The sequence below is a fragment of the Podarcis filfolensis genome, assembly GCF_964270895.1.
Source record: "Podarcis filfolensis genome assembly, chromosome: 8".
NCBI classification, from domain to species: domain Eukaryota; kingdom Metazoa; phylum Chordata; class Lepidosauria; order Squamata; family Lacertidae; genus Podarcis; species Podarcis filfolensis.
The window spans coordinates 24,578,720-24,593,822 of NC_139611.1; the positions used below are offsets into that span (position 1 = coordinate 24,578,720).

Below are 15,103 nucleotides of genomic sequence, written 5' to 3' on the forward strand. Positions count from 1 at the left end.
GGTTCTAGCTCGGTTCATGCCAAAAAGGCAGGCATAAACTGCTGTTAGCTCCAAGAGGGTGGAGATTGCAGCAGGGCAGCTCAAACTCTAATTTGGACCCAAAACATGAAAACAAAGAGGGGCATGCTCTGCTGGGTGCTATAAAACTTGAGGGATCTAAAGGAGCCTTCCTCAGAGGCAACCTTAGACACAGATCCCCTACCCACATAAATCCAGGTGGTGGTTGTCTTGCTAGTTACAGAAATTAGGAGAGGGTTCTGCCCCTTTGCACCACTAGCCCCACCCCTCCGCATCCATTTTCGCAATCACCCTTGGCATTGCGATGCCTTTGAAGTGAGTAACCTGGGGACATGCTTGTGTTTAGCAAGGTGTTCCTGAACCACTTCCATTGACAGAGAGGCACTGGAATGTGCTCTTTCCCAAAAGAAAGCAACAGCACATGGATCACAGGACACGTGAGCCGGGATCAAAACAGTCATGTTTTCCTAACCTTCCTCAGTTCCCCATTTCTTCGACAGGGCTTGCACAACCTTAAAAGAACTCTAGCGGCTCGTTGGCCAACTTCTATTTTCAGACGCTCTTGGGCTTCCTGTGTGTTTGCTGCAACTGGAGCCTAAAAAAATCCCAGCCACCCTCAGATACTACTACAGTGTTCCAAACAGTATGCAGCTTATAACATTGGGAAACTGCAGACACCAGAGATAACAAGCATCTGGAACCAGGAGATAACAAACAACTGGAAGTTCCCGACCAACATTGGAGAACATGCTGCTAATCTTCAACTTTTTCGTGATTCTCCTGCAAATACTGATCATTTCCTTTGCCCTGCTGATCACTTGGGCCATTTACTGTGATCTCTCCAAGTCTGAGATTCCTCCTGGCATTGACCAGCCTATGAAGCTTCGCATTCTTAACTGGCTCTTGATCCTTGCATCATTCCTGGTAAGTTTTTCGTGTGTTTTTTAACGATGGAACCTTTTTGTTTTTAAATTGCCTCTGTGATTAGGAATATAGCAAGCTGCCTTAGAATCACAGAATTGTAGAGCTGGAAGGGACCCCAAGGGCCATCTAGTCCACCCCCTGTAATGCAGGAATAGTGAGTCAGACCATTGGACTATTTTGCTCGGTATGCTCCACATTGACTGAAAGGGTCTCTTCCAGGTTTCAGGCAGGAATCTTTCTCCGCCCTACCTGGAAGCGCCAGGGATTGAACTTGGGACTTCCTGCACACAAGGGTGATGCTTTAACACTAAGCTATAGTCTGACTCAAGCTCGCATCCATTAGGATATCAGGGTTGCATGTTATATGGAACAGGAATGGCCCTTTAAAGCCCTAAAAGGCCTCGGTCCAGTATATCTGAAGAAGCGTCTCCACCCCATCGTTCTACCCGGACACTGAGGTCCAGCACTGAGGGCCTTCTGGTGGTTCCCTCACTGCGAGAAGCCAAGTTACAGGGAACCAGGCAGAGGGCCTTCTCGGTACTGGCACCCACCCTGTGGAACGCCCTCCCACCAGATGTCAACTACCAGACTTTTAGAAGACATCTGAAGGCAGCCCTGTTCAGGGAAGCTTTTAATGTTTGATGTATTACAGTATTTTAATATATATTTTTGGAAGCTGACCAGAGTGGCTGGGGAAGCCCAGCCAGATGGGCGGGGTATAAATAATAAATTATTTATTATTATTATTATTATTATTATTATTATTATTATTATTATTATTATGCTGGACTCCAGCTCCCACGAGAGCCAGCGGAGAACATGGGCACTGAAGCCCAACAACAGGTGGAGGTCTCAAGCCCCCCATCCCTAATACACGACAACTCTTTTAACTTCTTGCAAGTCAGTTTGGAAAGAGAGATGGTTTGGTATGAAGCTGTTTCCTATGTCTATAGAATACCCATAGCCCAGTAGCTCAACAACTGCTTTGCATGCAGAAGGTCCCAAGTTCAATCCCAACCATCCCCAGGTTGGACTGGGCTTGGGAATGTCCCCTGCCTGGAGAGCCACCACCAATCAGTGTAGATACTGATGAGCCAGATAGACCAGTGGTCCAACTTAGTATAACAGAGCTTCCTGTTTTCAGATGGAATTAAATATGATAGGAAGGGGAAGTATGTAGGCTGAATGAAATAAATATGTAAATACAGTTGTGCATGCGATCTTCCCTGGCATAATCTTGAAACTCATTGTAGAGTATTTGTGCTGCACAAAGAAGGTCCCAGATTCATACCCCAGCTTCTCCCACGGCCAAAACAGGTGCAGGCAATAGTGAACTAGGTCACAAAAGCAGCATCCCATGTGTCAATAGGAGGTCATAAAAATTGCATGGCGCAGAGAAAGCGGATAGGGGAAAGATTTATCCCCTTCTCTCATAACACTAGAACTCATGGACCTCCAAGAAAGCTGAATGTTAGGAGATTCTGGACAGATAAAGGAAAGCACTTCTTCACGCAGTGTATAGTTAAGCTATGATACTGTCTCCCACAGGAGGCAGTGATGGCTACCAACTTGGATGGCTTTAGAATAAGATTAGACAGATTCATGGAGGATAAGACTGTCACTGGCTACTAGCCACAGTGTCTATGTTCTGCCTCCATGGCCAGAGGCAGTAATGCTTCTGAGTACCAGTTTCTGGAAACCACAGGAGGGGAGGATGCTCTTGAATGCTCCTGTGTGTTCAAGTTTCCTTCAGGTCCACCATGGTGAGGCCAAGGTGCCGGACTAGATGGGCTCTTCTTATGTATGCCTGTTGACGATGTGGCTTTCTGGGCTCCATCAAGGGGGGAAAAGGGTGACATATGAGTTCAAAGAATCCATCCTTCCTGATTATACCCCAGCACAAAAGACCATGGCAGGGACTGTGGAGCAGATGGAAGGTTTGGTTTAGAAAGAAGCTACAGAGGAAACGGCAGCCCTAGCAAGGACTGCAGTGGGCAGTCTTGCTTTCCTAGGTTGATGGTTCCCTTGAACCAGAGGGAAAACTACTGATGAAAGAGGTAGTGGTGGCAGAAAGAGAGCATGGCTGGAGAGCTGGAAGGTTGGAGAGGCTACGGCCGAAGGGGTGCTACAAAGGCCAGCCTTGTTCCATATATAGTGGTACCTCGGGTTACAGACGCTTCAGGTTACAGACTACGCTAACCCGGAAGTAGTACCTCAGGTTAAGAACTTTGCTTCAGGATGAGAACAGAAATCGCGCAGCGGCAGCGGGAGGCCCCATTAGCTAAAGTGGTACCTCAGGTTAAGAAGAGTTTCAGGTTAAGAACGGACCTTCAGAATGAATTAAGTTCTTAACCAGAGGTACCACTGTAGAGAAGCCAACTAGACTCAACGGCCTTGGTCCTGTATACCTGAAGGAGCGTCTCCTCCCCGATCGTTCAACCCGGACACTGATATCCAGCGCCGAGGGCCTTCTGGTGGTTCCCTCATTGCGAGAAGTGAGGTTACAGGGAACCAGACAGAGGGCCTTCTCAGTAGTGGCGCCCGCCCTGTGGAATGCCCTCCCTTCAGATGTGAAGGAAATAAGCAGCTATCTTATCTTTAAAAGATATCTGAAGGCAGCCCTGTTTAGGGAAGTTTTTAATATTTAATGCTGTATTGTTTTTAACACTCAATTGGAAGCCGCCCAGAGTGGCTTGGGAAACTCAGCCAGATGGGCTTGGTATAAATAATAAATAATAATAATAATAATAATAATAATAATAATAATAATAATTATATAACAGGGACAACGTGACAGTGTCCTCCATGGGACTTGGGGGCCACCCCCAAACACAGCACTTTTTGGAGCAATAGTAGATTATGGTTCACATTGTGTTTTTGCGTCTTCCCTGCTTCTTCAGTTGTGTTCTTGTGGGTGCTTTCAGGAACTACAGCCCCAGGAGATATAAGGCTTTCACCAAAGTACTGACCAGCACAAACAGAGCTTCCAGTGCAGCACAGTCTAAACAAACCAAGTTTACACATAGGGAGGCAGTGTGTGTCCACACACCAGAAGTAAGGGAAAGGTCAATATCACAGGGTGCCATGCAAGGTATAACACAGCAGAGCAGAGTGACTAGACTCGGAAACGAGACAGAGACCCGTGTTGCTTCCAGAACCAGGAAGGCATTATATACCCTGGCCTCCTGACAGGATAACAAAAGAAGAGCCTGATGGAACAGGCCAATGGTCTAGCATCCTGTACACCCAGATGCCTGTGGGAAACCAGCAAGTGGCATTCGAGCACAAGAGCCTCTGCCCTTCTTTCGCTTCCCAGCAATTGGTATTCAGAAGCTTTGCTGCCTCCAACTGTGGTGGCCGAGCATAGCCATTGACAGATTTATCCTCCATGAATTTGTCTAATCCTCTTTGAGAGCCACCCATGGCTGCTTGCAGTGCAGAAGTATCAGGTAGGCCTGGGGCCTGGGCGATGTACTGATATATGAAGGGCAGACCATGAAGGCTGCTTCACCCGGTGGTATATTGCAGGCGAAACCGCCTCCGCTCCTGAGTCCCTCTGCTACCAGTGTCACTTTCAACACCGGGCCGCTGGTAGCAGAGGGACTCAGGAGCAGCGGCTGCTTCACCTGAAAGTTATGGCCGGGTGAAGCCACCATCGTTCTGCCCCTCACACCGCAGAGGGAGGAGCAAGCTGTATCGCCAGGCTGATACAGCTTGTTCCTCCCTCCGCTGTTTTAAACTGCTCTCACCTGCCAGCTAAGCAAGCCCTGTGTGGTGTAGTGGTTAAGAGCAGTAGACTCATGGTCTGGTGAACTGGGTTCGCGACTCCGCTCCTTCACATGCAGCTGCTGGGTGACCTTGGGCCAGTCACACTTCTCTGAAGTCTCTCAGCCTCACTCACCTCACAGAGTGTTTGCTGTGGGGGAGGAAGGGAAAGGAGAATGTTAGCCACTTTGAGACTCCTTCAGGTAGTGATAATGTTGGCTATCAAAGCCAAACTCTTCTTCTTCTGATGCCTCGCATGCAAGCTGGAGAGGCATGGGGCATGCTCAGTTGGGGGGCGAAACCAGTTTCATGTTCAGCTGGGGGGCAGGAGCCTTCCCTCCCCCTAGCTGAGCCTCAGAAAGAAGTCCCGAGGTCCCTGCGGGGGACTCGCTTAGCTGGGAGGAGGGAGCCCTCCCACTCCCCAGCTGAACCTCGCAAACAAGTTGCATTGTCCCGGCCCACAAGGCACTGTGGTGAAAAGTGCCTCAGCTCCCATAGTGAGAGCTGTGGCAGTTTCATCTAGCACCTCTTGGGCTGGGGCCAATGCAGCTTGTAGTTTCAGCCTCGCAGTGTATCGCCAGATCACAATGCTTGGCTGATGATACATCATGATGTTGAAAACCTGACATCTCCCAGCCCTAGTGTCTGGGATTGCTTACTTACGAAGAGACACCTCACTCACAAGTAGACTCAGTGTTGGCCTCAGGGGGCCCTGCCTGCTCCTCAGTATCCTCAGACTGTGAGGTGTCTTGTTCATGACACCAAACTGGGAGGGGTGGCTAACACCCCAGAGGACAGGATCACACTTCAAAACGACCTTGACAGATTAGAGAACTGGGCCAAAACAAACAAGATGAATTTTAACAGGGAGAAATGTAAAGTATTGCACTTGGGCAAAAAAAATGAGAGGCACAAATACAAGATGGGTGACACCTGGCTTGAGAGCAGTACATGTGAAAAGGATCTAGGAGTCTTGGTTGACCACAAACTTGACATGAGCCAACAGTGTGACGCGGCAGCTAAAAAAGCCAATGCAATTCTGGGTTGCATCAATAGGAGTATAGCACCTAGATCAAGGGAAGTAATAGTGCCACTGTATTCTGCTCTGGTCAGACCTCACCTGGAGTACTGTGTCCAGTTCTGGGCACCACAGTTCAAGAAGGACACTGACAAACTGGAACATGTCCAGAGGAGGGCAACCAAAATGGTCAAAGGCCTGAAACAATGCCTTATGAGGAACGGCTAAGGGAGCTGGGCATGTTTAGCCTGGAGAAGAGGAGGTTAAGGGGTGATATGATAGCCATGTTCAAATATATAAAAGGATGTCACATAGAGGAGGGAGAAAGGTTGTTTTCTGCTGCTCCAGAGAAGCGGACACGGAGCAATGGATCCAAACTACAAGAAAGAAGATTCCACCTAAACATTAGGAAGAACTTCCTGACAGTAAGAGCTGTTCGACAGTGGAATTTGCTGCCAAGGAGTGTGGTGGAGTCTCCTTCTTTGGAGGTCTTTAAGCAGAGGCTTGACAACCATATGTCAGGAGTGCTCTGATGGTGTTTCCTGCTTGGCAGGGGGTTGGACTCGATGGCCCTTGTGGTCTCTTCCAACTCTATGATTCTATGATTCATCCGCTAAGAACTCAGAATCTGGCACTCTGCTAGGGCTATACATGACAATGACAGAAATAGGGAATATAATCATCATCATAATAAATTTTATTTGTATCCCGCCCTCCCTGGCCAAAGCCAGGCTCAGAGCAGCTAGCATCATATAAAGAAGAAGAAGAAGAGTTTGGATTTCATATCCCGCCTTTCACTCCCTTTAAGGAGTCTCAAAGCGGCTAACCATCTCCTTTTCCCTTCCTCCCCCACAACAAACACTCTGTGAGGTGAGTGGGGCTGAGAGACTTCAAAGAAGTGTGACTGGCCCAAGGTCACCCAGCAGCTGCATGTGGAGGAGCGGAGACGCGAACAAGACAAGACAATATGCATAGTACCATATGCAATATGCAAATAAAACAACATTTATTAAAATAATATAGAATAACATTAAATATTAGCATTTCAAGATTTAACAGAAATCCACTCCTAACAGTTACAATAATGGGAGAATGATAGCAGTTGCTGGAAACCACAGGAGGGGAGAGGGTTCTTGGGCTCAGTTACCTCTTGAGGGCTTCCCAGAAGAGACATCTGGTTGGCCACTATGAGAACAGGATGCTGTGCTAGATGGTGCCGTTGGACTCTTCTTAGGAGAATGGAAACATCCAGCACAGGAGAGAACACGCTCTTTGGAATTCATATCACCTCCTCTCCTCTCACTGTATTTTTCTTCCAAACAGGGGAAGATTCTGGAGAATCTCCACCTGTGCACTGAGATTCACTTCTACCGCTACATCCAAGAAGTAAAGAGAATGGGGGAGGACCCCAAGCTTGACATGAGGGACCTGGTGTTTGAGGACATCCCAGTAAGGGTTTACCAGCCACGGGGCCCAAGAGAAAGAAGAGGAGTCATCTACTTCCATGGAGGATCTTGGATGTTTGGCAGCATCAGTAAGGCATCCTGAAAAGTCAGCCACTTCCACTTGAGGAAGGCATGGAGCAGAGGTGTTGATGGGTGTGGCCTGGGGAAGAGGGTATCTCACCTGAGATGGCCAAGGGTCAAATAGAAAGGACTTGAGGGCTTCATTTTGTCCATGGACCTGAGGATCCAATAACTCCATCTCCCTGAAATGCAACATTATAATAGTTCTCATCCTTATTAGACAGTCTTCATTTATTTCTATTTAGGATGATAGATGATGATGGTAATAATAACTAATTATTTATTTTTATTCATAATTATATTGTAACATGGGGACAATTTTCAAGGCTAGGGAGGAAATGGTTAAACTTCTTTCCCCACATGCTGTGGGATGGAATTTTTTGTATTACTTAAAAAGAAGCTAGTCATGGTTACTAATAATGAAATAAATGTAATACCTAGATCGTCACCAAGATAAATACTGTCTGTAGCATTGAGAAACAACTGAATTTGTCTTGGATCAAATCTGCTTTTCCTATTTGATTTGTTATTCAGGTCAAAATCAGATCTCTGAAATCTGATGCTCTGCCCCCGGCCCCATCAGTAATCTAAAAAAAAAGCTTTTTTTTTTCCTGCAGAAGTGAATGAAAGTTGTAGGCAAATTTGCCCTTATAGACTGAAACTGGATAAACTGCAAGCAAATCCATGCAGATTTTTTATTTTTTATTTTTTTAGCAGTTTTTCCACAAGGAAAGATTTGACCATTTTGGTGTGGGCAGTCAGTCAAAAAAAACGGAGACATGAAGCCAAAGAACAAGGGAGATGGTCCTCCAATGGATGAGAAAAGGAGCAGGTGGAAATAATTTTCAAAAGGGGAAATGGCTCAACAGGAAAGAAGTTACTCCACTGTGTTGGTTGTTGACGTCAAAAAGTAACCTTAGCCAGGGAATCAGTAGTACATACAGTTGGTTCCACATGTCAACAACATCATTGTTTATCAGTACCAGTTTGAACTGCTTGTTTTTTAGCAAATAAGATAGAACCACCTACACAACTGCCCACCTAACAGTTCAAAAGCACGGCAAAGTTCAAGTAGATAAATAGGTACCGCTCCAGCGGGAAGGTAAACGGCATTTCCGTGCACAGCTCTGGTTTGCCAGTAGCGACTTAGTCATGCTGGCCACGTGACCCAGAAGCTGTATGCCGGCTCCCTCGGCCAGTAAAGCGAGATGAGCGCCGCAACCCCAGAGTCGTCTGCGACTGGACCTAACAGTCAGGGGTCCCTTTACCTTTACCTACACAGAACTTTAAAAAACAACAACAACACAACCTCACATTTGACCTTAAGCTTTGAGCTGCAACCTTTTTTTTTTTTTTGATAGTTTCCTTTTTTTATATAAGATATTTTATTAGGATTTTCCATTTTTTACAATCAATAAAAAGAAAAAGTTAAAAATAAAAAAAATAAAAAACACATAATGTTCAAAACTTATTTTTAAGTAACATCTTTCACTGACCTCCTCATACCTCCCCTTCTTGTATTCCAGTTCGAATTGTTTATCCAGCAAATCCTTATCTCCCAACATTACAATTAAACCCCTTATTTTCTAACCATCCTCTTATAATATTATATATTAAGCTCTTAGTTATTTACCAGGAAAAAAGGGACCATTTTTTCATAATCTTATTACTATTACAGCTAGAAACCAATTAATTTCAATCCTGCATCATTCAACATTCATTGATATTGCAATATTTTTGTAGATAGTCCTTGAATTTCTTCCATTCTTCTTCTGCCGACTCTTCTCCCTGGTCACAGATTCTGCCAGTCATTTCTGCCAGTCCCATAAAGTCAATCAACTTCGTTTGCCATTCTTCCAGAGTGGGTAAATCTTGCGTCTTCCAATACTTTGCGATGAGTATTCTTGCTGCTGTTGTGGCATACATAAAGAAAGTTCTGTCCTTTTTCGACACCAATTGGCCGACCATGCCCAGGAGAAAGGCCTCTGGTTTCTTCAGGAAGGTATATTTAAATACCTTTTTCAATTCATTATAAATCATTTCCCAGAAAGCCTTAATCCTAGGGCACGCCCACCAAAGGTGAAAAAATGTACCTTCATTTTCTTTACATTTCCAACATTTATTATCGGGCAAATGATATATTTTTGCAAGCTTGACTGGGGTCATGTACCACCTGTATATCATTTTCATAATATTTTCTCTTAAGGCATTACATGCCGTAAATTTCATACCTGTGGTCCACAACTGTTCCCAGTCAGCAAACATAATGTTATGTCCTACGTCTTGTGCCCATTTAATCATAGCAGATTTCACCGTTTCATCTTGAATATTCCATTTCAACAGCAAGTTATACATCTTTGACATAATCTTAGTTTTGGGTTCTAACAGTTCTGTTTCTAATTTTGATTTTTCCATCTGGAAGCCAATTTTCTTGTCCAAATTAAACGCCTCCATTATCTGAAAGTAATGTAACCAGTCTCGCACTTTATTTTTTAACTTCTCAAAACTCTGAAGTTTCCATCTATCTCCTTCTTGTTCCAAAATCTCCCAATATTTCGGCCATTTGGCCTCCATATTGAGCTTTTTCTGAGCTTTCGCTTCCATTGGTGACAACCACCTTGGGGTTTTATTTTCCAATAGATCTTTGTATCTTACCCAAACATTGAACAATGCTCTCCTGACAATATGGTTTTTAAATGCTTTATGTGCTTTAACCTTGTCATACCACAGATATGCATGCCACCCAAAAACATTGTTAAAACCTTCTAAATCCAAAGTGTCTGTGTTCTCAAGAAGTAGCCAATCTTTCAGCCAGCAAAATGCTGCTGCTTCATAGTAAAGTTTTATGTCTGGCAGGGCAAATCCACCCCTTTCTTTTGCATCAGTTAATATCTTAAATTTTATTCTTGGTTTCTTGCCCTGCCAGACAAATTTAGAAATGTCTCTCTGCCACTTCTTGAAACAGTCCATCTTGTCCACAATTTGCAATGTTTGAAACAAAAATAACATTCTAGGCTTTGAGCTGCAACCTTAAGGGACAAAAATCAAGTCTGGGGCTCTACCTCTGGGACCAACCTCTGATTTGTCTGTGGCAATTTCCTCTGCAGCACTTGAGGGAGGATAGAGCAGTTGGGCTGGATGAAATGAGAAAGATTTTTGTAGTAATTGAGGGATGAATGCTGTTCTGGTTGTGGATTTCTGTCCATCTAACTCAGTGTTGGTACCTGTGATGGTTGGTGCCTATTGGGACTGGTACAGTGGAAAGCAGGGAGGCCAACAGTAGCCAAAGCCAATGACAGGCAGACTCAACTAATTCTAGTTTTGTCTCCATCCTCCTCCTCCTCTTCCTCCTTGCAAGGGAAACAATGAGACCAAGAAGGAGAAAGGTGATAGTCAGCGCCACTGGCTGAGATCAGACTGAGGATGAGTTTCTCATGCTACACACACACACACACACACAGAGAGAGAGAGAGAGAGAGAGAGAGAGAGAGAGAGAGAGAGCTGTCCTTATGGATGATTAGAGGGGGAAAAGTCTTCATGCCTTCAGATCCCAGAAGAGCTACAAGTGTTGTTTGTCTGTTTGTCTGTTTCCCCTTCTTCTTCTTAACTTTATTTTTCAGTTTCTACAAATACATATAACAGATCATCTCCATATACCCCTATGCAACAAGTAACATTCCAGGTGTATATGATGTAAATAATGCAACCAAACATTCAGCTTGCAAATAGTTTAGAACAGATTACATCAGTTGGGTATCTTCCTACTCTCCATCTTAACAGATTGTCCCAGAGTGAGCCGGGAATAGCTGGTGGTGAGGAGCTCACCTTGTCCTTTCAAGTGTACTGAAAAATGCATAACATACAGTTAGGGATGGGGGTGGGGAGCATGGAATGGTCCTTGTGTCTCTGAGCATTCTAAGATGCTTTGTTGGTTTCCTCATAAAGGGCTATAAATGAATAATCTTGAAGTGCTCAGGTGCACAAAGACCAAAGGTGAATCATATTTAGCTCATTTGGCAGATCATTAAATTCTTAACCTTAGAGTTGTGAGCAGGGCCATCTTAAGTATATCTATGGGAAAGATGCCCCTGGTTGAACAAAATGTTGAAGAAAAGATTCCTGCATTGCAGGGCTTGGACTAGACGAGCCTCATGGTGCTTTCTAACTCTACCATTCTATGATTCTACTATTTTGAAACTGTATGGAACATGTTTGTTGCTTTGGTTGTTCTAATTGGAATCATTTGCCTTCATAACACCTGTATTAATCCCAACTTTCTGCTAGGATGAGACGGCCTCCAGAACTCTTCTAACATGGCCCACACATCTTGTCTTTCCAGATTCCTATGACCACCTTTGCCGCTACATTGCCAAAGAAAGTGATTCGGTGGTGCTTTCTGTTGGGTAAGTAAACAGACCCTGGGAACTGACTAATACGTTATACTGCTGAATTTGCTAAACGCTGCAGGGATTCCACCACTGGCACCTGCCTGGTCACACATTCAGTGGACAGAATGTGGAGTTCCCAACTGGCATCACTTAATGGTGGACCCCAGCAGAAGACTATCTCTTCCCAACTGAAACACACCCAGCCCAATGCAAAGTAAATTCAGATTGCAGTGCCTGATGGGAAAATGGCTATGAGTTTGGGGTTGGATCCTATTCAGAGTAGGCCCATTAATGTTAATGACCATGAGTAACTTAGGCTTATTAATTGTAATAGGTCTACTCAGAGCGGAACCTAGCTGGCTGCAACCTTTCATTATGAGCAGGCATAGGTAAACTCAACCCTCCAGGTGTTTTGGGACTACAATTCCCATCATACCTGACCACTGGTCCTGATAGCTAGGGATCATGGGAGTTGTAGTCCCAAAACATCTGGAGGGCCGAGTTTGCCTATGCCTGATTATGAGCCACATATGGTTGAAATCATGTGAGTTAAATGTGTATAAGAAGTGATCCTATCGTGCTGTTATTCTGGTTTGGTTATTCTGGCCAGATTTGTCTTATATACAAATAAATCATATCCCAGGTATCATTTGGCCCCTGAGGAGAAATATCCATCCCAGTATAAGGACTGCCTGACTGCCAGCATACATTTTATGAAAACCGCCAAAGATTATGGAGTCGACCCGGCCTGCATCGTCATCAGCGGAGACAGCGCCGGAGGGAATATTGCCGCCTCTGTCTGCCAGGCATTAGTGACCAGATCTGGTATCCCGAGGCCACTTGCTCAGATTCTGATCTATCCTGGCCTCCAAGCAATAGATTTCAACCTGCCTTCGTACCAGCAAAACCGAGCCGTCCCCATCTTGTACCGGGAAAACGTCATTGGTGCAGCCTTACAGTATCTCAATAAGGACTTGTCAGTGTTAGAAAGTGTTATGCAGGGCTGCCATGTTCCCAGAGACATAAGAATGAGATTTGGGAAGTGGATCAGCTCGGAAAACATCCCCAGTGAGTTTAAGGTCAGAGGCTACAAGCCACCTACGGCCGCTTCCTATGAGGACAACCTCTATGAAGTGGTGAAACAAGCTCTAGAGCCAACTTTCTCTCCGCTCATGGTAGATGACGTTGTGGTCAGCCAACTTCCAAAAACATGCATCGTAACTTGTGAGTATGATGTTCTACGGGACGATGGCATCCTCTACAAGAAAAGACTGGAGGACAATAGGGTACCAGTCACCTGGTACCACATTGAAAATGGATTTCATGGGGTGATAAGTCTATTTGATGGATTTCTATCATTTCCTTCTGGGAAAAAGGGGGTAGACAACATTATAACATTTCTAAAAGACTTATGAGCATTAAAAAAAATCATGATTTGTATCTCTGACTGCTTATGATCAACAGCAACTATCTTATTTATCTTTGAATAGAGATGAAAGGATCTGCTCATTTTGGCTTCTCCCATATTTTTAACTGCACTTCACACCATTTCTGCTTCAGGTGGTGGTTTTAAACAATGGCAGAAGTTATGAGGAACGCAGAGATGCAGGGATACTTTTCTTATTGTAAAACGTGCTCTACAGATATTTAAAAATAAGACAGCTCCTGCTTGCAGGCTTGCAACCTTAAAAATGTGATATAAAAGGATAAAGGAATGAGGAGGGAAGAGGAAAGCAAGCATTGGGAGCAGCTGTCCCTTCACTGCCCAGTGGATGCAAGAAGGGTTGGTTTCTACTTTGCCCTGATGTTTTTCTGGGAAGAAGAGGCTCAGCTGTTCACCTCCAGCCAGAAGAACCTTTTGGACAGCCTTGCTGCCATGGGCATTATGTGAACTTGCCTTTTAATGAACCAAATGAAAGATTTTGAATCATGGGGATGGGGAGGGTGTGTGTATGAATTTGGCAGCACTTGGTTGTTATTTTGTTAATGCGGTTGGCGTTGTTTCATAGATGATGAATGCCACAGTACTTTGTGAATCCTATAATTTGACTTTTTACAATTGCGCTGTTTAGCTTATTTTTGTTGTTGTTTCGTCGATGGTGTTCTATGGGAGGCAATTGCTTTACTCATGCCGTTAATTGTGCTGTATTTGTGTTGTTATTGTTATTTATTGTTTGTAAGCTGCTTTGTGATTCATTGGAATGAGAAGCATATAACAAACAAATAAAGAAAAGAAATCAGTGCCCCTGGGTCACCAGGCTGTTGGTACCAGGGCCCAGAATATGTCTCCCTGAATTTCAGCAGCCCTGGGGAACTCTTATGCTATGATAAGACTTTTTGAGAGAACTTATGGAGCGGTTTACTAAACACACATATAGGGGGCAGGACTGTGCCCACTAGTCTCCCCCTCCTTCAACACACATTTGTGCCAGTGGCGGACTTTGTTCTTTAACATTTCAGCAGCACCTTGTGCAAAGCTAAAATTCAGCACCCCGATGCCTCTCGTCTTCTGTTCTGCTCCATTCACTGCATTATAGTTGTGAAGCCCTGCAGCGCCCTCTAGTGTTGGCTCCCAGTACAGCAGAGCCAGCCGCACCAAAACCTGCTTCTGTTTGTGCATACGGTACCTTCTTAAAAAACCCCTACACACATTCTGAAAGTACTGAGGGCTTGACCAGTGACTGTGATCCTGTCTTCCTACACACACACACACACACACACAGAGAGAGGGAGAGAGAGAGAGAGAGAGAGAGAGAGAGAGTGTTTAGTTTCAGAAAATGATTGTGTAGCATCTACATGGTTCTTGGTTCAAAACCCACCCACAACTCCAAATTTGTTGCATGTGTTTTTGTACATTTCAAGCATTCCAAAAAGTTGATGAGATGAACTTTGGAGAAGCTGTACCAGTTCTTCTACTACAACAAGGCATCCTTTATGACAGGGGTGGGCAACCTGGACTCCAACTCCCATCAGCCCCAGCAAGAGGGCTTTATTTAGCAGGGGTCAAAGACCCAGTTTGGCACCCGACCCCATGCACATTTACGCGCACGCGCGCACACAAACACAGGTTGGGAGCGTCAATGGCGCCCCTCTGGAGCCTTCATCCGGGACAAAAAATCTGGGTAACCCTTCCCCCCCCCTCGCCCCGGCCCACCCCGCAGGTACGGCTCCGCCAGCAAGTATGGCCAACCGTCAGGGATGGTGGGAGTTGTGGTCCAATTGCACTTGGAGAGCCACAGGTTTTCCACCTCCGCTGGAGCTGTGTGGAGACTCCTAGATTTAATCACTCTCTCCACCCAATGAGGTGCAACAGAGACGAAATACTTGGCCCGGCCAGCTCCTGAGCCTAAGTTAGTTTCACTTCGCCGTGCCTTCTGCAGTGCTTCCTGTTCGGGTGTCTCAATAGTCTGTTAACCTGTTCAGCAACCTTGAGGACGCGAAAACCTTTCGCTGGTTCTTTCTTG

General features: G+C 45.1%; 1 protein-coding gene and 1 long non-coding RNA gene across 2 annotated transcripts; one reads left to right on the forward strand and one right to left on the reverse strand.

Moving 5' to 3' along the window:
- The first annotated feature begins 425 nt into the window (after positions 1-425).
- LOC310769462 (arylacetamide deacetylase-like 4) lies at positions 426-13,876 on the forward strand. The gene is made up of 4 exons (XM_083628861.1): positions 426-942; positions 7,049-7,259; positions 11,591-11,654; positions 12,283-13,876. Exons 1-4 carry the CDS (start codon positions 766-768, stop codon positions 13,052-13,054), a joined length of 1,224 nt encoding a protein of 407 aa, XP_083484987.1. The 5' UTR covers positions 426-765; the 3' UTR covers positions 13,055-13,876.
- LOC310769647 lies at positions 13,207-15,096 on the reverse strand. The gene is made up of 2 exons (XR_014551776.1): positions 14,028-15,096; positions 13,207-13,953 (listed from the first exon to the last, which is right to left on the reverse strand). It is a non-coding gene; the product is annotated as an uncharacterized lncRNA (long non-coding RNA).
- Between the last annotated feature and the right edge of the window lie 7 nt (positions 15,097-15,103).

Coding starts and splice junctions, on each gene's coding strand:
- LOC310769462 (XM_083628861.1), top strand. CDS start 766: ATGCTGCTAATCTTCAACTTTTTCGTGATTCTCCTGCAAATACTGATC. Junction 7,260..11,590: donor TTGGATGTTTGGCAGCATCA/GTAAGGCATCCT, acceptor TTGTCTTTCCAG/ATTCCTATGACCACCTTTGC. Junction 11,655..12,282: donor TCGGTGGTGCTTTCTGTTGG/GTAAGTAAACAG, acceptor ATCATATCCCAG/GTATCATTTGGCCCCTGAGG.